The sequence below is a fragment of the Carcharodon carcharias genome, chromosome 1 (genome assembly GCF_017639515.1).
Source record: "Carcharodon carcharias isolate sCarCar2 chromosome 1, sCarCar2.pri, whole genome shotgun sequence".
NCBI lineage: Eukaryota > Metazoa > Chordata > Chondrichthyes > Lamniformes > Lamnidae > Carcharodon > Carcharodon carcharias.
The window spans coordinates 92,014,320-92,037,980 of record NC_054467.1 but is presented as its reverse complement, the minus strand read 5'-3'; the positions used below and the strand labels follow the sequence as shown (position 1 = coordinate 92,037,980).

Sequence of the window (23,661 nt, the reverse complement as noted above, 5' to 3'; positions counted from 1 at the left end):
ATTCTTCTCAATCTAATTCAACATTAAATCCATTTAAAATGTTGGAGTCTTACTCACAGACACTTCCTGCCACCATGTTTTGTCCTTTGCTTCCTATAAGTTTGAAATAATCACACTTTTAAACTCAAAATGTTGGAGCTTCATTACTTTAAGAAATGTTATAACAAATATAGCTCTCCATGTAGCTGGTGAGATCAAGAGCAAAAATCAGAGAATCGTGGGTCAGGATAGGTTCCTAATGGAGTCCTTCCTCTGACTGATCTTGCTGGAGGCAGGGTCTGACTGGTACTGGCTACCCATCTGGTAGCAGCGTGTAGCTAATTAAGATCAATTATGTCCCAACTTGGGGTCAAATTGGTGACGGTGCTAGAATCTTCCAGACAGCAAACAGGCCTCCAACCTAAAGCCAAAAACAGCAGTTGTCCAGATGCAGGCCTAGGGACCATTTAGACCACCTTTAAATCCTCTCCGTCCCCTTCCTCCATGGAGCCACGGGGTGCCAGAGGACCACAACTGCAGCCTTAGGAGATCCTGTAGAGGAGATCCCCCTCCACAATGATGGCCTGTTAACTGTAGCAACACATTTTTTTTACACTTTGATAGTTCTTCAGAGGCCACCTCCATCTTGAGGTGCCCTTGGGATATTCCATCAATATTGACAGCACCCACCATTGCTGGTGGGGCTAGTGGCTGGACATTGCTGTGGGTCCCCCTATTGAGCCTGATCCACCCACCACCCTTAATTGGACGGGGATCACGGAGGCGGCTTCTTGATTGGCTACCTCCGGGAAGATCACGGCTGACATCCCTGTACAGTTACCTCTGGGTTCCCAACCCAGAATTGAGCCCTACATTGGGTTCCCAACAATCTCAGCAAAGTCCATCTCACTGATTCTTTGGGAGTTTCACAACTTCACTATCCTGGCGCCGAGCCTTGGCTGCTGAAAACACTGGGCAAAAAGTCATGTGCGATGTGCACTTGAATCCCTGATTCTATCTCAGGGCTGGCAAGTCTTCGCTTTGGGAACCCAGCTCATAAAAATGTCAATTTATATTAAATTTGCTGTGTATTTTATTACTGTGACTGTAAAGGTAGCTTTAAAATAAATTACTTTCTCCTCCTCCCTCCTATAGATTTTTGCTCATCTCTCCACTTTTCTTTGACAAAAAATCCTTCCCCAGCCTTTACCAATGTTGCTGTATACCAAAGGAGATGCACTTCTTCCTGGCAATAATTTTAGTAAAAATGTTGCCATGAATTCTCACAGTTTGTACCCTTAGATTAATAATAGGATGAGTTGCACCCCAAGCCTGGTGCTCAATTGATCTAACCTTTGATTTTTGTTTTCCTCTGTTTGGAAACCATTCCTGAAAACTATTTTGTTTTCTTCACTCAGTTCTGGCCTCCCTGTTTGTTGGCTGAGATCAGAGACATGTGTGAGAAATTGAGGGGCTAATGTGTGCAGCTCTCTCTGTACCCGACTGTGTTAATGCTCTCACATGCTGTGCCACCAGGTTGCCTAATGGAGGGGATTTCAAAAACAAATTCTATCCAATTGCCAGAGTTGGAGGAAGTATACTATAATTTATAAATATTGAAATCTATTAACATAAAACTGCAATCTCTGAATATTTACTCAAAATTCCTAGGTTATTACTCAGCTCACCCAACCATTGGCTCCAACATCAGAGTTTCCTGAGTTATAACTTTCTCTCCCATTCCTTTCAGCCTTTATGATGCTCTTGCTGGAATCATAAAATCATAGGGCAGGACTTTGCCCTCGTTGGGCACCTGCGGCGGGTGGGCCTGGGAACAGCTGTGAAAGTGACCGCTGCCTGTGATTGGGGCCTGACCGCAATTTCACACTGGCAGGCCCAGAACTGGATGCAGTATTCCAGCTGAGGCTGAACTAGTGATTTTACAGGTTTAACATAACTTCCTTGCTTTTATACTCTATGCCCCCATTGACAAAGCTGAGGATGCTGATGCTTTATTAATTGCGCTATCTACCTGTCCTGTCCCTTCAATGCTTTATGTGCTGATCCAGATCTCTCTGCTCCTCTACCCCCTTTAAAATTGTACCCTTTATTTTATATTATCTCTTTGCGCTCTTCCTACCAAAATGAATCACTTCACCCTTCACTGCATTAAATTTCACCTGTCACTTGTCTGCCCTTTCCCCTTACCTCTGTCCTTTTGAAGTTCTACACTATCTTTCTCATGGTTCACAGTAATTCCAAGTGCGTATCATCTGCAAATTTTGAAATTGTGCCCTGTACACCAAGGTCTAGATCATTAATATATATCAGGAAGAACAAGAATCCTAACACCAATCTCTGGGGAGAACTCCACTCTAAACCTTCCTCCAGTCCGAGAAACAACCGTTCACTACTACACTTTGTTTCCTGTCATTCAGCCATTTCATATTCATGTTGCTACTGTCCCTTTTATTCCATGAGCCCTAACTTTGCTCAGAAGTCTGTTGTGTGCACTTCATCACATGCCTTTTGGAAGCCCATGTTCCCCACATCAACAGCATTACCCTCATTAACTGTCTCTGTTACCTCATCAATAAGCTCAAGCAAATTAGTTAAACGCGAAGATAAAAGCAAAATACTGTGAATACTAGAAATCTGAAATAAAAACAGAAAACACTGGTAAAACTCAGCAGGTCTAGCAGCATTTGTGGAGAGGGAAAGAGAGTCTTGAGTCCATATGACTTCTTCAGAGCTAAGAGTTAAACACAATTTGCCCTTAAATTTAAGCTTTCCTTAATTAATCCACATTTGCCCAAGTACTTTTAATTTTATTCCAAATTATCATTCCTAAAAGCTTCCCCACCACTGAGTTTATTTGACTGGCCTACAGTTGTTCGGATTATCTTTACACCTTTTTTGAACAAGAGTGTAACATTTGCAATTCTCCAGCTGTCTGGCACTACCCCGAATCTAAGGAAGGTTGGAAAATTATGGCTAGTGCCTCTGTAATTTTCACTCTCACTTCCCTCAGTATCCTTGGATGCATTTTATCCAGTCCCGGAGTCTTATCAACTTTAAGTACAGCCTATCCAATACCTCCTCATCATCAATTTTAAACCCCTCAAGTGTCTGAACTACCACCTCTTTCACCATGAGCTGGGCAGCATCTTCTTCCTTGGTAAAAACAGATGCAAAGTATTCACTTAATGTCTCAGCCATGCCCATGCCTCCAAGCATAAATCCCCATTTTAATTCCTAATCGGCCGCACTCCTCCTATTACCACCGTTTTACTATTAATATGCCTATGGAAGACATTTAGATTCCCTTTTATGTTAGCTGCCAGTCTCTTTTCATGATCTGTTTTTGCTTCTCTTATTTGCTTTTTCAATTCTGCTCTGAGCCTTCTATATTTGACCTGATAATTGTATTATCAACCTAACATCTGTCATAAGCATACTTTTTCTGCTTCATCTCACAAACGAACATACGAACATATGAATTAGGAGCAGGAGTAGGCCACTCAGCCCCTTGAGCCTGCTCTGCCATTCAATAAGATCATGGCTGATCTGAATGTAACCTCAACCCCACATTGCTGCCCATTCCCGATAATCTTTGACCCCTTTGCTTATCAAGAATCTATCTAGCTCTGCCTTAAAAATACTCAAAGACTCTGCTTCCACTGAATTTTGAGGAAGAGAGTTCCAAAGATTCACACCCCTCTGAGAGAAAAAAATTCTCCTAATTTCTGTTAATTTCTACCTGATTTGCCATCTAGGGAGCTCTGGATTTGTTTGACCTACCTTTCCCTTTTGCGATAATATACCTTGACTACTTGAACTACTTGTCCTTCAAAGGTGGCCCATTGTTCAGTTACAGTTCTACTTGCTAATCTTTGATTCCAAATTATCTGGGACCTCTTACCCCACTGAAGTTTGTTTTCCTCAATTAATTATTCTTATTCTGGATTGTTCCTTGTCCTTTTCCATAGCCAATCTATGGTACAATGATCCCTGTCCCCTAAATGTTCCCCTACTGACATTTGGTCCACTTGGCCCAGCTCATTTCCAAGAATATTGCTTTAGAAACATTGCTTTAGAAAATCCTCCTGAATACACTCTCGGAACCCTTGCCCCTCTTTTCCCTTTATAATACTATTATGTCAGTCAATATTCAGATAATTAAAGTCCCCCATTATAACTAATCCATAATTCCTGCACTTCTCTGTAACTTCCTTGCAAATTTGTTCCTCTACACCTTTCCCAATAATTGGTGGCCTATAGACTACACCAAGCAATGTAACTGCCCGTTTTTTTTGATCATTAGGTCTAGTCAAAGAGACTCTGTCCTTGACCCCTCTGGAACATTCTCTCTCTCCAGATTGCAATGTTCTCTTTAATCAATACTGCCACCTTTCTTTCCTGAACACCTTGTATCCAGGAATATTTAATACCTAGTCCTGCCCTTCTTTGAGCCAGGTCTCTGTTATCGCCACAACATCATATTTCCACATGGCTATTTGTCTGCAACTCACCAATATTATTTACCACATTCTGCACATTCACATACATACACAGTAACCCCACTTTAGACTTTACTTTCCCTCCTGTGCTAAACCCATCTCATGCATTGTCCTAGAGGGATGGAGAAATCATAAGATTCAGGACGAACTAAGACAGGCAGGTGGAGAGGGCAATGGGATTTGCAGCCATACCGGCTTTTCACGTGTTCAAGATGTACACTCATGTTGCCAGCACGTGAGCAGCTGGTGGTCTTCATCAACACAAGAGAGCCTATTCACTCAATGTGCAGTTAATCTGTGTCCACAAGAAGTGAATCATGCCAGTGTGCGCCTGCTATCCCGACAGCAGCCACGATGTCTATGTGCTTCGACACTCCCAGGTACTGCACTTGTTTGTGCCAAGGCCACAAATGAAGGGATGAATCCTAGGTGACAGGGGCTAACCTTTTTGCACATGACTGATGACACCCATCAGAAGCCCTCGCAGTGCTGTCAACAGACATACCTCCGACACTCTACCCCTAGTCTGGATCCCCCTGGTATTATGGGCCTTTTTGTCCATGCAAGCATAAGAGGAGAAAAGGTGAGTTTTCCAATGATGCTGAGGAGAATCTCTTATTGCTGGATCGTGCCCTGGTGCTATGAGGTATCAGGTTGTCCAGCTGTCCTTCCAATCCTCACACTCTCAGGAAATCTAAGTAAGGCACAGAGGAAGATGTAGATGCAGAGGAAGATGGTGATGCACACATATGCAATCTATAGAACTATGGAAGCTGGTGTTATGTTATGGGTTCACTTGATGTCTCAATGATGAGTTCTTGAGACTTGTGTGTTAAAACATGAACCGTTTCTTCTTAATTTTTAACTATTTAAAGATCCAAGTTAATGCCATGCATGGTGCTGTTGCCATGCAGGTACGGTGCTTCTAGACTGTTTTCTCAATCGTGACTCTGTACATCACACCATGGACGGTGCTATTCTCCAATCCCACGTTAACCCTTGCTCTGCCAAACACCTTCGCATTACAATGGCAAGCAGGTACATACAGCATTACACAACAGCTGGTGAAGGGGATCATGTTACACTTCAATGCCCAAACTAGACCTTAACCATTCAGTATGCCTTCTTTTCCTGCCCACCTTTCATCCACGTACTGACAGCCTGACCCTCAAACTCACCCTTATAGTGCAGAGGAAGTCATTTATTCAACATTTAACAGCACTGGACCCAGTCCCTTGGATGGAGTCCACTGCAGCTCTGTTACACAGCAACCTCCATCCAGACCATCTGGCTCATTTGTGACGATGGCCTTTGTGCCCACTGGAAATAGTATTGTTTTGTCTTTCTGGGTGGCCTGGAGGAGGTTGCACAGCGACCTCTCGCTAAACCATGGGACAATGTGCTGGGTGGATTATGATATCTCCAAGCACAGGTGAAACCATTGATGTCAATGACTAAGCTTTTATGAAGCAGCAGATTGGACCGACAGAAGTTTTTTGCTACAATATTTTATAGATTTCACATTGCTGGTCAATTCAATTTCAATCCTCCCTCGGAAAGCCTGCAGGCAGAATTGCAGCTGTAACGTAGGGCTTTCTGCATGGGGATCAGGTGACGTGGGCGTCCTGATGTCCGACTGCCTTGGAGGTGTGATGAGGTTGCCTCCAAGTAATCAGATTCAGGCTGCCGTATCCTTTCTGTGCCAGATTTCTGATTTCTTCCAGGCCTGCCGATGGACCTGGCAACTGTGTGACCAAATCCAGCCCTTAATGTCAATGGATGGAGTTGGATTCAGAGCTGGGACTGATTCACTGCACTATTTGCCATGATTTCCCAGTGGGAGTGACAGTTCCTGCATCCGCCTCTTTGAACCTGATGTCACAGTTGGAAGCAGAATTAACAGGATGTGCCAGTCATTGGAATCTGTTGCCTATTCTGGCTCCAGTTCCTCTGCCCCTTCCGCTCCCACACGCCTACTCCACTGCACCACCGTATGTCCATGCCAATGTACTGAATGCCTTTTGACACTAGCATACCGAACTATCAGGAAGATGGAATCACAGAATCACAAAATGTTTATAGCATAGAAGGAGGCCATTTGGCCCATGGTGTCTGCACCAGCTCTCCGAATGAGCAATTTACTTAGTGCCGTTATCCCATCTTCTGCATAACCCTGCACATTGTTGCCTTTCAAATAACAGCCTGATTCCCTTTTGAATGTCTCAATTGAACCTGCCTCCTACTACACTCTCAGGCAGTGGATTCCAGACGTTAGCTGCCCGCTGCATGAAAAAGTTTTTTTCTCATATTGTTTCTGGTTCTTTTTTAAATTACCTTAAATCTGTGCCCTCTCATTCTCGACCCTTTCATGGAAGTGGGACTCGGCCAGGATCCAGAAGGCTAACTTCTTTACAGCAGGCGGGGGCATAGCAAACAGCACCTAGAAGCAAAATGCCTGCCACATTTCAGGATTTTCGGAGTGTTTTTCTTCAGAAATAATTTGGACAAAGAAATGGTTAAATTTGCAGGGGAAGAAGGCTGGTTTCAGACATTGTATTTCCATAAGATTGTATAGTTTTTCAAGCACTGTACTGAAAATTAATGTGCCAGGCGTTGAAATTATTTCCCCAAAGAATGTGAAAGATAAGCAATTTGTTAATTTACCTGAATGATTGATAAACACCAGTTGTTATTGGATGACCCTGGTCCCTAGTGTTCAGCAGAAGCAGCCTGGAATAGGACCTTCCCTCTGGTTCTGAGCAGAGATACAATAAGGACAGAAACATTGACAGTCAGGTTACTGAACAAAAAGCTCCTGGGGCAACTATTTACCTAGCCACAGAAGGTTAGGGTGCAGGGCAGAATTAGAAATTACACTGGGCAGAATTTAGACCCTGTGGCTGGGTTCCCCCCCGCCCCTACTGTTTGGAGAACTGGTGGGAGCCCCACATCACTTCTACCTGGGAGGCCTGAAACTGTTTAAGTGCAATCAGGCACATAATTGACCAGCATTGAGTCTCCCAAGAAATCAAGGCCCCCAATACAGCAAACGTGGCCCCTCCCACCCCTGCCCAAGAGCTGCCAGCCAATCAGAGACTGAGAACGGTGGCTGCTACCACTAAAGTTCTGAGTCGTTCACCAGGGATCATCGCTCGATCCCAGAAGACAGGTGAGTGGGACAGATTGGGGGTTGCAGACTGGGGGTTCCCAGTGAAAGGGGGGTGGTGAGCAGTGCTGGAGGGTCACATGGATGCAAGCACAAGGTTCTGGGCTTCAGAAAATAGGAAGAGAGAGTGATCCAGGATCACAGATGTGGCACTATAGGCCTTAATAGTGGAGATAGGTAGGAGAGATGCAATGATTCACCAGGATTGGGATGGGGGAGATTTGGCAGGAGGCTTTCAAATGCCACCCTCAGAAGCAAGTGGGAGCAAATGACTGGGATGTCAGTACCCGGCGTTTGGAGCTGATCCTGGCAGCAGCGCTACAAGTCTAGTGATCTCACACAGGTGGTCATGAACAATGAAAGCATCTTAACATGGCATCTCATACCCATCATGCCACCAACCTCAATGCACCACATCCTCATCACTCACCCCCATCAGCACCCCCTGGCAGTCAGGACTCATGCCTAACATTTAGATACTCCAGCTCACCTTCACACACAAATGCTGCCGGCCTCACATCCACCGCTCACTGATTCCACATAACCTCCAGCTATTGTTATGGCAGGCATATCACCCAAACACAATGCTGCATAGTCAGTGACATTCAGCCTTCTATCTATGACAAGGTGGTACACGATAATAGGGAACAGAGCAGAATCGTGAGAAGACAAGGATGCCTTTATCTCTTGAGCCTTATGGGGGAGATGGCTTTCAGCATCAGGAGACTGGCAGGACAGGCATCTGGCATCACCAAGAACATTGTGGATGATGGTATGTCCCTGCCTTATGCCACTTTTCAGCTCCCAGCTCACCCACATCTTGCTATCTGGCATGAAGTGCAATTGGTAGATGCTGTAGCCATGGACCTGAGTTTAGGTTTCAGATGTGCCAGGACTTCTGCCACCAGCAGCCCCAAGAAGAGGAGAGAGAGCAACAGGACTGACAGAGACCCTGTTACTTGATTTGACACTCACAGCCTGCTATCACAGCTCTAATACTGGCATTGGAGGCCAGTATAGAGTTGGGCTCAGCACATTGTTAGTCACAGGGCACAAGTGAGTTGCAGCTACACCAGGTGTTTGTGTGCCAGCACACTGGAGGTGAGGTTATAGATGAGTTTTGCTATAGGGGTCTCAGTTAAGACCTGGATGGGGCTTGCACACCAAGATTCGTGGTGCATTTGCTGACCTGCCAGCTGTCACTGTCAAGGAGCATGGAGGAGTGTGGCTTCAACATGGTAGAGAATTTCTTGTCCTCTCTGTGGCCTCTTCTCCATCTCCATGTGGTGCTGCACACTCAGAGGCACAGCCAAAGCTGCCTCCAAATCTGTTGCAGCCTTTGTGTGGACAGGTCACCAAATGCTCTGCTATCACTACGTGGATGCAGCAACACACCCTGCCAAATGCAGGTACTCACCACAACATTTCTAAAAACACCACGCAATACTTGCAGAAACTTTGCAGTGGCAGAGGTTTGTCAAATCACCTTGTCTGCAAATTGGTTGCCTGGCCCTTTATGTAACTCTGGTGCTGGGCCATCTTACAGCTGAACACTTGATCTTTTGTGAGTGATATATAAATCAGTTGACTGGAACTACATGATCCAAATTTAGAAAATAGGCATCACATTAGCTGGTTGAACTGTGTGGCATCATGATAGAACGAGTTCAGTTGCTTCCATTGCACACACAGAACACCTGCAACAAGCACCCTTATCAGATGGAGCACCACACAAGACATGCTGGAAGTAGCTGGCAACACAGTGAGCACCCCCAGGAGGGCATTTGGCTTCAGTAGCGGCACTAATAATCCAAATTTCATGCCCAATCCGCTTACTGGAGTACCACCATTGCTGTACACTTGAGAATATCTATGCAAGATCTGAAACTGTGCTTTCTGAAAAAGGGGCAACTTTTGCATAATTGTTCTCTTTTCAGCTGAACCTGCCAGCACTGGCTTTCAGTTATTGGCTGACCAGCACCACTATACCTATCATCATACACTGAGGCTCTATTGTCATTGACAAGCTCACCCACTCACTTTAAATAGCCCAAGCCCAGGAATTCCAATGTGATCAGGTGTGTACCTGCTGAGTATAGTGAACATGCTAATCTGGCAGAGTATGATGGTAGCTGGGATTGCAAATCCTTGGCCTTGAAATTTATAATCATGCAACCTTTTTTTCTTTTCTCTCCAAAGTTACAGATACATGCAACTTGATATTTATTATATATAAAAGAAAGAGTTGTGTGATCATTGTGAAACAGGGGATGTATCAGGTAACCTACATTTTTACTTAAGTGGTAAATCACAAGTTGTGTCATGTAAGTTAGAATTGAATATCAAAAGTAAATACAAGCTCATATTCTGACGGCACTCTGGCATGGCCACTCTCAAACCTGTGACCTCTCAAGGTCTTGAAACTTGAACTTTCCTGTGTTATTAGATGCGGTGTTACATAATGAGACTGGAGAGGCTGGGATTGTTCTCCTTAGAGCACAGAACACGAATGGGGAGATTTAATAAAATTGTTCAGAATTATAAGGAATTATCACAGCGTAAGTAAGCAGAAATTGTTTCCATTGACAGGTGCATCATGAACTGGAGGGCACAAATTTAAGATAATTGGCAAAAGACCCAGAGGGAAGATGATGAGAATTTTTTATAATTTGAGTTGTTATGCTCTGAAATGCACTGCCTGATGGAATTATATTCAATGGCAACTTTCAAAGGGAATTGAATATATACTTCATAAGGAAACATTTCCAGTGATGTAAGGAAAGAACAGGGAGTGGTACTAGTTAAACAGCTCTTTTCAAAGAGCCGGCACTCTGTGCTATATAGTTATTTGAAACTGGAAACAAGGGGACAATCAGAATAACCAATATGTGAAACAGAATTTGAAGGGTGGAATAAGGACTGCATTTTATGACAGCTCACTATACTACAATCAGTTTTACCTGCTCATCATGTTATATAAAAAATTTACAAAATGTTTTATTGATTGTTAAATTAAACTTAAAGTATTAACTTCTACCATCATGGATGATGTAACTCACCTGATAACAGTTGGGCTCTGGGATCACCCATGTGTTTACAGTACTCATCCAGCAACATAGGGCAGAATTTTTCACTTGGCGGACGGGCGGGCACGTGCCTGACCCGCTCGAGCATGAAGTAACGCGTGTTGACATTGCCCGGGTGTGCCGACGTCAACGTGCACTTTCACGATATTTCGCTAGGCGAACGCGCAAGGGAGATGGAGGCGCACCCACCATTAATTAAGAGGCCAATTAAGGCCTTTGACACACCAATTTTCTCCGTGTTTACGTAGCCCGTGTGAATTTTCGGCCATCGCACCGGCAGGCGGGCAGGCAGGCCACAATCTGCAAAAGCTCATCCACAGGCGGGATAAGTGCCAGCAGCATTGTCAATGTAAGTAGTGAGAAGCTTTGGAGATTGTGTGTTGTTGGTTGTTTTTGTGAACTGGACAGCTTCATCTTGCTTTAGAGCTGCAATCTGAGCATTTCAAGACTTCATTTCAGGACTCATTGGTGTCTTCCAGGCCCACAGAGGATTCAGACCATGTGGGCCCTTCCAGGTTTCAGTCAGCCTTCCCTAACCCTGATAATGGGGATTGTGGCTTTTGCTGGTGGCACCTCCTCTGGCAGAAGGGAGAGGAGCTCAGGTGTCCCAATGCAGCTTCCAGGGGAGCGACCTATGGGAGGGGAAACACAGGCAGAAGTGGGGGCAGGGCCAGCTGGCAGTCCAAGGCTGAAGGGACCACAGAAGACACCACAATCCCGCTGTCAGGGTTTACAGGCGGTGATGCAGCTACCTTAATATGTCTGAGGTGCTATGACGAAGGAGGCTCCAGCCTCTCAAGAGAGACCATGACCTCCATTTGTCAGATGATCGGGCCTGAATTCAGCTCCGACTTTGTGGGTGGACACTCCATGCCAGTGGCTCTGAAGGTCACAGTGACCCTCAACATCAATGCCTCTGGCTCTTCCCAGGGCTCAGTGGGAGATCTGTATGGAGTCTCCCAATCAGCTGTTCACAGTTGTGTCAAACTGGTGACAGATGCTCTGTTCAGGCGGGTACTAACTTTCATTCATTACTGTATGGATGAGGCCAGCCAGGCTGAGTGAGCCAGAGGCTTTGCAGCGATTGCTGGGATCCCCCGGGTCCAGGGTACAATCGACTTTACACATGTTGCCATCAAGGAACCGGCGAGTCAGCCGGTTGTGTTCGTCAACAGGAAGGGATTGCACTCCATGAGTATGCAGATAGTGTGTAACCACAGGATGTATATTCAACAAGTCTGTGCAAGGTACCCAGGCAGCTCCCATGACGCCTACATCCTGAGACACTCCCAGATGCTGGGGCTCTTCAGTGCTCCAGCCCGGCTGAATGGATGGCTGCTGGGTGACAAGGGCTATCCCCTCAGAAGGTGGCTCATGACACCTCTCCGCCATCCAAGAACAGAGGCTGAGCAGCGGTACAATAGGAGCCAGGCCTCCACAAGGGCTGTGGTAGAGAGAACCATCGGTCTTCTCAAGATGCACTTCTGATGCCTGGAACATTCAGGGGGTGCACTGCGATACCCCCCAGAGCGCGTGTCACTGATAGTGGTTGCATGCTGCACTCTCCACAATCTGGCACTGGCAAGGGGGGACCCAGTGGAGAAAGAGGATGTTGACGCAGCTGCACAAGCCACAGATGATGAGTCCAGTAGTGAGTCCAAGGACGAGCACAGTGAAGAGAATGCTAAGGGCATGGACGCTGACCTGGGTAACCTTCAGGGAGGCAGGGACACCTGGAAGGCTTTGATCTAACGCTCCTTCAGCTAGCCTACTATAAGAACCACCACCACATGCCAGGGCTGCAGGCTCCATACTCGATCCCTGACAGGACCATTTCCTTGGCCAGCAACATATGCTCTGTGCCTGTGCAATAAAGTTTCAGGAGACACACCTCCATCATTACATAATGGCTTACCCTGCACCTACAGAACAAATGAAGCATACAGAGGCCAATAGCACAAAATAACATCTTATTTAATTGTGCATGTGAAACATAGCTGAAATGAACATTAACAGGTGTTGTTTATCACACCATTAAAAAAGTTAAACTAAAATGGGGGAAAAAATTATCACCCATGATAAGGCCATCTTGTGCTTAAGGTGCTTTACATTTATGTTTGCAGGTGCTACGTCTAGGTGCCACCCCCCCCTCGCTGGCACCAGTATTGGAGACAGCCTGCTCACTCTGCTATCTTGTTTGCTTTGATGACCTTGGCCATTGTCCTCTGGCCCATGAAGGTCCCGACTGGGGGGAGTGGCCAGTGTCATGGCTGGCATCTCCTCCATCGCTGCAGCATCATTAGATGCCACGGTCACTGGCAGAGGGACGGAGGAGCTGCTGGTGTCATCCAGAGTGGCTTGAGAAGAGCCTACAGAGACGACAGGAAGTTTTTGCACCAACATGAGGTCACTTTGGACCTCCCTGCTCACCACTGATGGATGGGCGCCTAGCTGGGATACTGGGTGCCCAATCCATCTCCTACACTGACACTGACCAGCTGAGGTCATTGCCTGTGTGAAGGCTTGCAGGTCTGAGTGCATCCCCAGGAAACCCTGATTGTGTCCCTGGAGCTGACTCTCCATGAGAGTCGCCGCTCTCTCCATGGAGGAGGCATTGTGCTCAGTCGTGAGGGTCCATGCAGTGGTTATGCTCCACAGGGACTCCTTCCAAACGGAGACCATGGCACGCATTCCATCATGTATCTCCGTCAGATCTTCCCGCACACCCCGCTGGAAGTCCAGCATCTGCTGCCTAATGGATGACTCCAGAGGCCCATCATCAGCCTTTGACCGAGCATCGCCCTGGTCTTCAGCAGCCCTCCGACTGCCAGCGCCTTGGGCACTCTCTGCTTCCACCTGCACCTCAAGTAGGTGTGAAGTGCCCTCACCAATGTGCACCGAGATACCAGACGGCAATTTTATGCCCACTGAGATGCTGGTATCTGCACTGGTGCCTGCTTGACAGAGAGGGTGTGACCCAGGTTCATACTCAACATGGTGGTCTTCCAGGTTCAGGGGTGAGCCTTCAGGCTCCTCATTGCGAGCGCTTGCTGGCAAACCTAAAAGGGAGAAGAAGAATATGTCATTAGTTTAAGTCATGACACTGTCACTGTGCATGCCAGAAAACCTGGTGAGACAATGGAGATTTGCATCATGGTGCCCTTGCCTTTCATTTATCAATGGGGACTTCAGTTTCAAAGTTCATATCAATATAAAGACTACACGAGAATGGTTGCAATAACTGACAATCTCACCTCAATGGACTGCAATCTTACCTTCGTCTGGTACCCCAAACTCACTGCGGCCAGTTGACCAAGGTCCATGCCCTTTCTCGAGCTCCAGTGCCTCCTGCTCATAGCGTCTGAGGATTAGGAGGTTTGGGGGTCCAGCACCAGTCCATGACCTCTCAATATTGTTTGAATGTCTTCTCCTAAAAGCACTCTCTACCTGCATTGCCATTGCAGCCTGGCCAACCTCACCTGAGGAACACCTGGCAGGGCTCAGCCGATTCATGACCTTGGAGCCGCAAGGCACTCAGTCCAAGTAGCTAGGGCTCACCCCGTTGGCCAGCTCTGGCATCATTGACAGTTGCCACTCACACTCTAACACCCTTGAGGTCCACGGGGAGATGGCCAGCCCTTAACTGTTCTGCACACTGACCCATGCCAACTTGGTACTCGCCCTTCCCAATCGCAGCAAATTGTTGAAGCGCTTCCGGCACTGCACCCATGTGCGCCTTATCACGTCGTGGCTACTCACTCTGGATGCCACCTCCTCCCAGGCTTTTTTGGTGAGGTGCGGGGGCCTCTTCCTCCTGTTTCTGTGGACAGGGGTTTCCCTCCTGGTTGCCATCTCCTTCGGCAGGGCTGCGAGGCATGCATCGGAGAAACGTGGGGCCAACTGCATCCCCCAACCTGCCCTCCAGCTTGCCGTGTCCAACTGCACTGGAATCCATCGAGAGTTTAGTGTCCTTCTGTGGCAGCCTTCCAGGGCTGCCTGGGTCCCTCTTGAATCGGCCGCCGGGTGGCCATTGGACCTGGCGGACATTATGCCCCCGCCCGCCCCTTCCTGGAGCTTCCCCAGCTGCCTTTCACACTGGGTGGGTCTTAATTGGCCTGCCTGAAGTCACAGTCCGTTCCTGACCGCGGGTGGCAGTTGCCTTCCCAACCACCCCTGCCCTCCCCCATCAAACTCGCCTGCCAAGGGCAAAATTCTGCCTATAGGAACATTAAGGACAGGAGTAGGCCATTCAGCCCCTCAATTCTGCACCTCCGTTCAGTTAGCTCATGGTTGATCTGTACTTTGACTCCATTTACTTGTCCTAGCTCCATCAATACCCTTAGTTAACATATTGTGGCTTTACGTATCCTTATGCACCCAAGATTAACTAGAGCACAGCAATGGTTAGACAAGGTTAATTTTTTGGAGGAATATAAATTGCTCTTAAGTAGTTGCTCCAACTGCCAGAATGAATGAATGGACCCAGGAGGAAGGATAAATAAGGACTATGTTTCCAGTTTTCTTTTAGCAAACTGGACCAGTATAGATGGAATAGTTTAGATTAGCGAAAATAAAAGCTATATAATAAAATGAGAAAAGAAACAGCATAAGCAAAGTATGGTGAACAGAGTAATCTTCATTACCTCCCTCATGTGCTTATCTAGACTCCCCTTAAGTGTGTCTATGCACTTTGTTTCAACTATTCCTACTGGTAACACATTTCACGTTCTTACCACTCGTTGGGTAAAGAGGTTTCTCCTGAATACCCTGTTGAGTTTTTTAATGATTATATTTATGACCACTAGTTTGGGATTTTTTACAGTGGAAACATTTCCTCTTTGTCTAAGCTATCAAACCCTTTCATAACATTAAAGAATTCTATCAGGTCACTCCTTGGCCTTCTCTTTACTAGCCTGTTCAGGCTTTCATAAGTAAAAGATCAAATCATTAATATTGTGAATCCATTATCCTCAAATTATGTAATAACAAAATTACATTTTTGCTGCCCCCAATTTTACATGTGATTGGACTGAGCAGGCTGCATTTGTAGATTCACACCTACCTGACCCCTAAGCTCAGCACCCAGGTGATAGGCTAAACATTACTTTCATGGAGAATGAGTAACAAACTTTTGGTACTCACCAAAGTGTGGAATTGCAGCCAGGTGAAGCTTCCTGGGGCTAACAAACTGATGTATCCTAACCCCAACACCCATCACAGTAGTTTATAATAATTATACAGTTTGGTTCTTGCCCCCATTTTCCATTTCTGATGGCCTTTATAAAAGTGATTGGCTGATTACAAGTACTATTATGCTGTGTGTATAGGCATATGTGAAATGGTTTTAAACTGCTCAACTCAGTGGGTGGAACTTTACACTGAGTTGGTGGCCTGCCTTTTCAGCTTAAAAGTTAAGGGTGAGTCCCCGCATGGTTGGGAAACCCCAAGCTGATTATACAGCCAATGGGCTGTTAATTAGCTCAGGATGAGCCTCCTGCCTGCATCCAATCAAATGGCTGACAACCACCTAGACCCAGAAGCGCCACCAAGTGTGGTGACCATAGCTGGGACTACAGGCAGTCTCCAATGATGATCATTTGCTGTAGCCAGATTAAAAGATTTGTATGGTGTTTTGCCAGGGCCAGACTGGCAGGCCCCAACAAGAGGAGTTGAGGCTAGGATTGGGAACCTGGCAGGGGGAGGAACACATGGGGGTGGGTAGTACCATGGGGAGGTGGCCTCTATTGAGGAGGGCTCCCCCATCCAGATCCCTAACAGGGTTGCCAGCATTTAAGTGGCAGCCTTGCCATGTGGTGTGTTGGCCCCTTCCCTCTGCAAAGTGAACTGCCCGCACCTCCCCCACCACTGGTAAACTACCAGAGGTGGCAGATTGGTGATGGGCACAATGTCCCTGCCGTGCCACTTGCCTTTACACACCCCACCTCCCAGCCCATGGGAGCACAAAATTCCACCCAGTTTTCCAAATATCTGTGATGTTAGTCTTGACTTTGAGTCAGAAATTCATTAGTTACAGCCACATTTTAAAATTTGAGCATGTAATCTAGACTGACACTTCTGAGCGGTACTGATGGAGTGCTTCTAACTGCAACATCCCACACTTTCATCTCACACCCCCCACCTCACTATGCCTTTCTAAGTCTACTACATTTCATTCCTCATACCAACTTACTTTACAGGTGTAGCTTTCCCTCTCTCTCTAGGTAACTCTTCAATCCTCCATTTGACCATCCACCACTGATACACACCCTTTTCCTAATGCAATGTCACTCCTGTCCCTCACACTGACCTTAAACAAATGTTGTCCACCCATCCATTCAACACATTTCATTATTCTCACTCATAGGTCTGTTCATTCCCTCCTTGCAGAAGAAAAGGGCAAAGAACACAAGGGGGAAGCAGAGAACTGGAGGTGGCCATCCAACCCTTTCCATACTGACAAATGAGGGGGGAGCTGCTGGAGGTAAGCCATGTGTTAGCATACCTGCCCATCAGGGATGGTGAGATTGGGTTCTCACAGCTACCTAGTGACAGCCACATGGCATACATCACTCACTCGTGTTGACTTGATGCCAGCATCCACTGAGATATGATCATTTACATAAAGATGACTTAGCACCTTCTTACATTGACAGTTCTAATTCTTACCTTTCATTTCTCACAGGCCCTTCACACATGCTGAAGGAGGTGATGCAGACGTCACTTGAGAAGGCCACTCACTCTGTGGATACACCATCACAGGACTCAGGCAGACCATGCACCAGCTCAGATACACATATACCTCAGTGGGACCGGCAAGATAGGTTTCCACATGGCGTCTTGCACATCACAAGTGTGCGAGAGCAAGTGCTGGAGGCAGGTCACAGCAGCGGTGAGCCCCTGTCGGAGGGCACAGGACTCTCCAAGCTTTGTTCAGGTGGATGCAAATGCTGAGCCTCGGGCTGTTGATGAAGAGAATAATTCTGGAGAAGTAGCAGAAAATGTGTGAGCTCTTGTCAGCCTTTCAAGCCAGAGTGAGATTGGAGGAGTCTGCCTCCAACATGAGTGCCAAGATGTCTCAGGCTTTCTCAATGATGTCACTCATGTTAGAGGCAGACTCCTCCAATCTCACTCCGGCTCAAAAGGCTAACAAGAGCTCACACATTTTCTGCTACTTCTCCAGAATTATCCTCCTCATCAACAGACTGAGTGCATGCTAACCTTCACCACTGGCTTGCACACTCAAAATGCCACCTGAAACAGGACTGGATGAAAACCTAGGCTTAGCTGTTCAGCACTTCCCTGATGTATGGCAAAATTCTCTACCGCTCATTGCAAGCAGGGAAGTGTGCATGGGCCAAAGTGCTTCCATTTCTCACCTGCTGCACTTTCCAGAGATTGAGTCTGCTCCTGCACAGGCGCAGGCAAGACAGTCTTTACTGGGGCCCTCGGTGGCTCCAAAACTTATTGGACCTTGGAAGAGAGCATTTGAGCAGTCAGAGCAAGGATTTGAGCAGTCTGTCTCTTCCTCTGTAAAGCCACATGGGTTGCATCATGTAGGAGTAGCAGAAAAACGGAAGAGTAAAGATTTGTAGCTTCACAAGAGTATGCAGTGCACATTGTTAACTTTATGTTTCTTTTTTCTGTCAGATTAAAATTACTTATTTTGCTCCATTTTCTCAATTTGACAACTTTTGCCTGTTGCTTGGCAAGTGACCCTTTGCCTTATGAAGAATAGTCAGACATATGTTAGAAATGAGAAATGGGTGTCTGCAGAAGAGTTGAATTGTTGTTTGTGGAGTTGCTTTGTGTTGGGGATTGGGCGGTGGAATTTGGGGGTGCCACATGGGTTCAGAATTTGGCTGCCAGCTGGGTGCAATGCTTCAATCTAACTGAATCATGTTTGAATCAAGACATCCTAAGTAACTCGGGCAGCTATATCTATATAGCTGCTGATGCTGTCACCACACCACATTCCTCCTTCCACTACTCCTCATGTTGCTTCTTCTCCTCCTTCAGTCCTAACTGCTGCACTATGTTGTGACAGCTGCTGACTGTCATTTGGGATACTTGGGCTGGTGCATACCAGAGGGTACCCCCATTGTAATATATCATGTGTCCAGTCGATGACTTCCGGGGCCTCAGACAAACCAGCCAGTGTCATAAAGCAAACTCATTTTAGCTTCATTAGTTGAAAAATGCATCTAAGCATCGGTCCTGGCAAACATGGCATCGGTCCCCCAAGAGAGGCATTTGTGGGCAGATTGTAAGATTGTGAAGAATCTCCTGCAGGTTCCTGGAAGGAAACAGAGGTGAAGAAATTAAACATGGTGATGACTTTGACAGTTGGTCAAATGGTAAAGTGTTCCGACATATTGGCCAAAGATTTACTTCCAGGAGGCTGCAGCCTGGGCAATACTCTCAGCTCCTGAGGTGCTGCTGCATGACCATGTCCAGCTTATCTTCTGCCAGTAAACACAGTGCTGGGAGCATTGCCTCATGTGAGTTGGACCTTTGTGCTCACTGTCTCCTGTGGTGTGGGCAAGGAGAATGTCACAGGCGTTGTTGCTGCTGCTAATCCTTTTGGTCCTCATTTGAAGCCCATTAGCATTAGCAGCACATATACCGAACTGATGTTTGACAGATGGGAATTGTGGATCAAATTATCTGAACTCCAAAATAGTAGAAGTGGCCTCCATCCAAGGTGGTGGAAATCACGTCCAAAGCAGAGAAAGCACACTCTTAGAATTAGTCTGTGAACAAAAGCCTTTCACCTAGGCAAGGAAGCAGGAGTGAGGGCTTATTCTTTGAAAAATTTTTTTTGCCAGTCATTTGTTCAATCCCCTCAAATCGCATTGTCCTCTCATCTTAATTTCCCTGGCAAGTTCCACAAAACTCAGAAACCCATGCACGAGAGAGCTGTTAATTGGCATTTTACACATGATAATTGCTAACCCACTTCTGCTATACTGGTTTCCCTCACACAGGCAATCATGCTGAAGTTAGTGGCAGAATTCAGCCGGTTGCTGTCGGTTTCCTGACTTACGATCAAGTTCAGCTCTTTTAACCAGCTGTCCGCTCCCAAAGCTACTTACTTTTCCAGATTAAAATACCCCCAGAACATTTGTCAATTTTATACTTCGCAGGATATGAATATAGTTGGGGATTTAATTATTAAAACTCTTATCTAAAATGAATAGCCATTGGACAACCTTTATGTACACCTCTATCTAGATTGAGGGTTGAAATTGCAATATTGAGTATTATTAATTGAGTATTATAATAAAAGTGAAATGCATTTGTCTGATATTCCTTTGTGTACTATGTTATCAATGTAATCTGCTTATTTCAAAAGTGATGATCCCTACTTTTGATTTTGTGTGAGAATTCTGAATCATTCCCTGAATGATACTGTGATGCCCAACCTCTTAAAGTAGAAATGTTTTCAGAGTTAAGAATCATGACTTTCATAGATCTAGAGAGGAAGATTGCTTTAGCTCACTATATAGAAGAAAATCATAAACATATTCTTTATATTTGTTTATGATTTCACTATAAATAGTGAAGAGCAAACATCTTCCTCTAGAATCCCTGTATGTGTCACCAATGCTAGAAATGCTCAACAGACCAGGCAGCAACCTTGGAGAGAGGAGGGTAGGTTTAAAGTTTCAGGTCTGATGAAAGGTCGTCAATTTGAGACATATAATCCCTATCTTCTTTTCTCTGCAGATACTACTTGACCTGCTGAGTGCTTCCAGAATTTTCTAACACGCAGATTTACAAATTCCCATTATTTTTCTAATATGTCATAAATAGACAGTGCTATGGAATATAAAGGATGGAAAACCATAGCTCTGACATTCTACACAGCAGCTGGGATTTTCCAGTGGGACTGAAAATTTGGCAAATCAGCAAAAAATCCATTGACTTTCAGTGGGAATTACAGGAAAATCCCAGCCATTGAGTTTCAAATCCTAATTATGCTGTTTGGGAATATCGGTGTGTTCTCCACACGGAGGGAAGCAAAGTGAAGGACCATTTTGACACACCTTTCTTTAGGCTCGGTTAATTGTGTGTCAAAGGAGGATTTCGAGTAAGAACAAGAAAATAAATATAATTACAAATATAAGAAAAGAATGATAGTTTAGCAAAAAAACAAAAATCCCAAAAATGTGGGATAACTTATGTTTAAGCTGGGAACATTTTTGTGACTGTAAATAAAGTTCAAGCCCTGTTCAAGATTTCCCCTTTCCCTATCTTAGCTTGATTCTTTGTGGGAATGAGATAGACCTCCTTAATTCATCCGTTGTTAAGGGAAGTTCAAGTGGAGTTCAGTGCTCCACTGTGGAATGATTGGATGTAAAGACTTTCTCGCTCTATTAATTCAGCTAATGGATGGATTTCCTGGTTTCCCTCAGTCAGCTACATTCTGTAAGTGCCCTTATCGTAATAAAGAATATATGGTTCTATGATTTTGCTGTCAAAATAAAGGATCTGATTGTAGAAATGTGCAAATGTAGAACTGTTGTATGAACATCAATTTCTTATGACCTAACGAAGCATCATATAGAAAAACATCTTAAGCGAATAATACCATCAAAGCTATCAGTCTATTACAGTCTTTAATTATGGTAAAAATAGGTTTCATAGCCAATTGACCTTGTTGCATTTTTAAAAAACTTTTCTCCCACCTTGATTCAATAATGTTCTTCAATCGGATCCTGTTTGCAAACACAAAGTAATTTTTTACTACTGTTCAACAATATTATTCTTCATGACTGTTAAGTCATCGTGATTCATTAAGCTGGAGCACATCTGTGATGGGCATTCTATTAAATAAAACTTGCTTCTTAATTTCACATTTTCTCTTTGACAGGTACGGCAACAGCACAAAAAATTATATAGTGCGTGTTGGCGATTACCATACGTTAGTATCTGAGGAATATGAGGAAAACTTTGAAGTGAAGAGGATTATTATCCACAAGGACTACAAGCCTGATGCTAATGATTATGACATTGCATTGGTAAAGCTAGAGGGACAGCAGGAACATTGCGTCAAATTCAGTGCCCATGTTCTGCCAATATGTCTACCACACAGGAGAGAGCGCATACAAAAAAGAAGTTCAAACTGTTACATCACTGGATGGGGTGACACAGGTAACAATGAATATTGTGCACCATTATACCAATCTGTAGCTATAAAGAGTAACTGTAACAATGATACATTGAACTTAGGTAGTTCAAGGTCTTGGTTAATTGTTACTGATCAAATATGTTCAAAAACACATCAGGTTTATTTACTTGGTTAAAAAATGGTGATGGTGTTTTTATGAGTGTGTAATTAGTCAAGTGTTTAATACACATGAATACCACCAAAATAAACTGGAGATATAAAAAGCCATTTGCACTATTGGGAGCAACGAAATTTGGGTAACGCTGCCCATGATTTTCCAGCCATTGTCCAGAAAATTGAGGCAACCATGCACCAGAATTTCTGCAATGTGCTCTCAGCAGGTAAGGACTTCCACTAACAGAACCCATTTGTAGAAATACCCCCCAAAAAAATGTTCAACTGTGATGTAGTAATTTGGGATTCACGTGAATTTGACAGCTTGGCCTGGAGATGTGATCATGCTGCATTTGTTTTTCAGGCAAACAACGGGCACTGAATATAGCGGGCATGTGCTTATTCCGTGATGGGTGTACGCTGCACACCATATTGGTTAGAATGTGCTGTAGTTGTCCAAAGCACCTGCTAAAACAGGCATTAGGACATTGCCTAATTTCTATTTCAGGCCCATTCCCGAACTTGATTGGTACCTTCACTGTTTTCTTAGGCACAGAGCAGCCAATCTTACAGTCTTTAAAAAATTGCTGGAGACTGGCACCAAAAAGGTAAATAAAAAATAATAGTTTTTTGCTTACTTGAATGTGGAGCCAGTAAAAACACACTTCAATTCTGGTTCCACATTAGAATTGCAGGATTCCGGTGGTCACCGTTTTCCCACTTCTGATCTCTTCCCCCACCCTCCCAGAGGCACGATTGACAATCTTCATTCTCAATTTAAGCAGATTAATACTGTTAGAATAGTGAACAAGGAAATTGCATGTAGATGCGTCAAATATTAGTCATATTCTAGCAGTTTAATTTCAAGGCATGTCTAAAAATGAATAATGAGCTTGGCCTCATTGTCATCTTTGATCATGTGACTATAATAACATACATTTTCTTAAGACTTTCACAGATTTAAGTTCGAACTGCAAGTGAATCACCATGGATACACTAATTTTCATTTTTTTATGATGATATTAATGAGCTAGTTACCTGCATATTGTAACCATAGCATTACAGCTTTATATTGTCTTTTACTTGGATGAAGCATATATTATGACTTATAATAACATGTAATATTAAGATTAGCTTTTCCATTTCTTCTTCTGTGTTTGAATCAACACATTTGTAGGTCTTTCATTGATGATGCCATAACTGAGCTCATTCAAGTTGATATGTATGATTCTGCATTTTATCCATTCAACCCTTGCATGCACATATCTAGAATACATTAAAACTTTTAGATCTGGAAATTTGCTGCCATTCCAGTGGACTCCCACCATAACTTCTGATCGGTTCTATCGGAATGACCAAAAACTGGGTTGGGACCCTGGTACAGTGAGCCCTGACCTAGCGAAGAAATTTGATGATTGGCTTGCTGGAGAGCAGTGTTTCTACCCATCTCAAATATGGTCATCTGCATAGAAAAGGGCAAAAACTCTCAACACTGGAGCTTCTACCTTCCAGGTCTTTTTAGGGTTGTGGTACTTCATCAATGCTGGTGTTCCTAGTTGCAAGTATACTGGCTGGCTAACCAGTGTAGGTATGATCAACATGCCATTTTTAAATGGAGAGAGACTG

At 44.8% G+C, this 23,661-nt stretch overlaps 1 protein-coding gene across 1 annotated transcript in view; it reads left to right on the top strand.

Annotated features, from left to right (window-relative positions):
• The window catches only part of prss12 (serine protease 12), a 245,954-nt gene that overhangs the window by 212,598 nt on the left and 9,695 nt on the right, over nt 1-23,661 (top strand). The window contains exon 12 of the mRNA XM_041180818.1: nt 21,625-21,905. Within this exon, the coding sequence (XP_041036752.1) occupies nt 21,625-21,905 (281 nt within the window). The remainder of the gene's footprint in view (nt 1-21,624; nt 21,906-23,661) is intronic.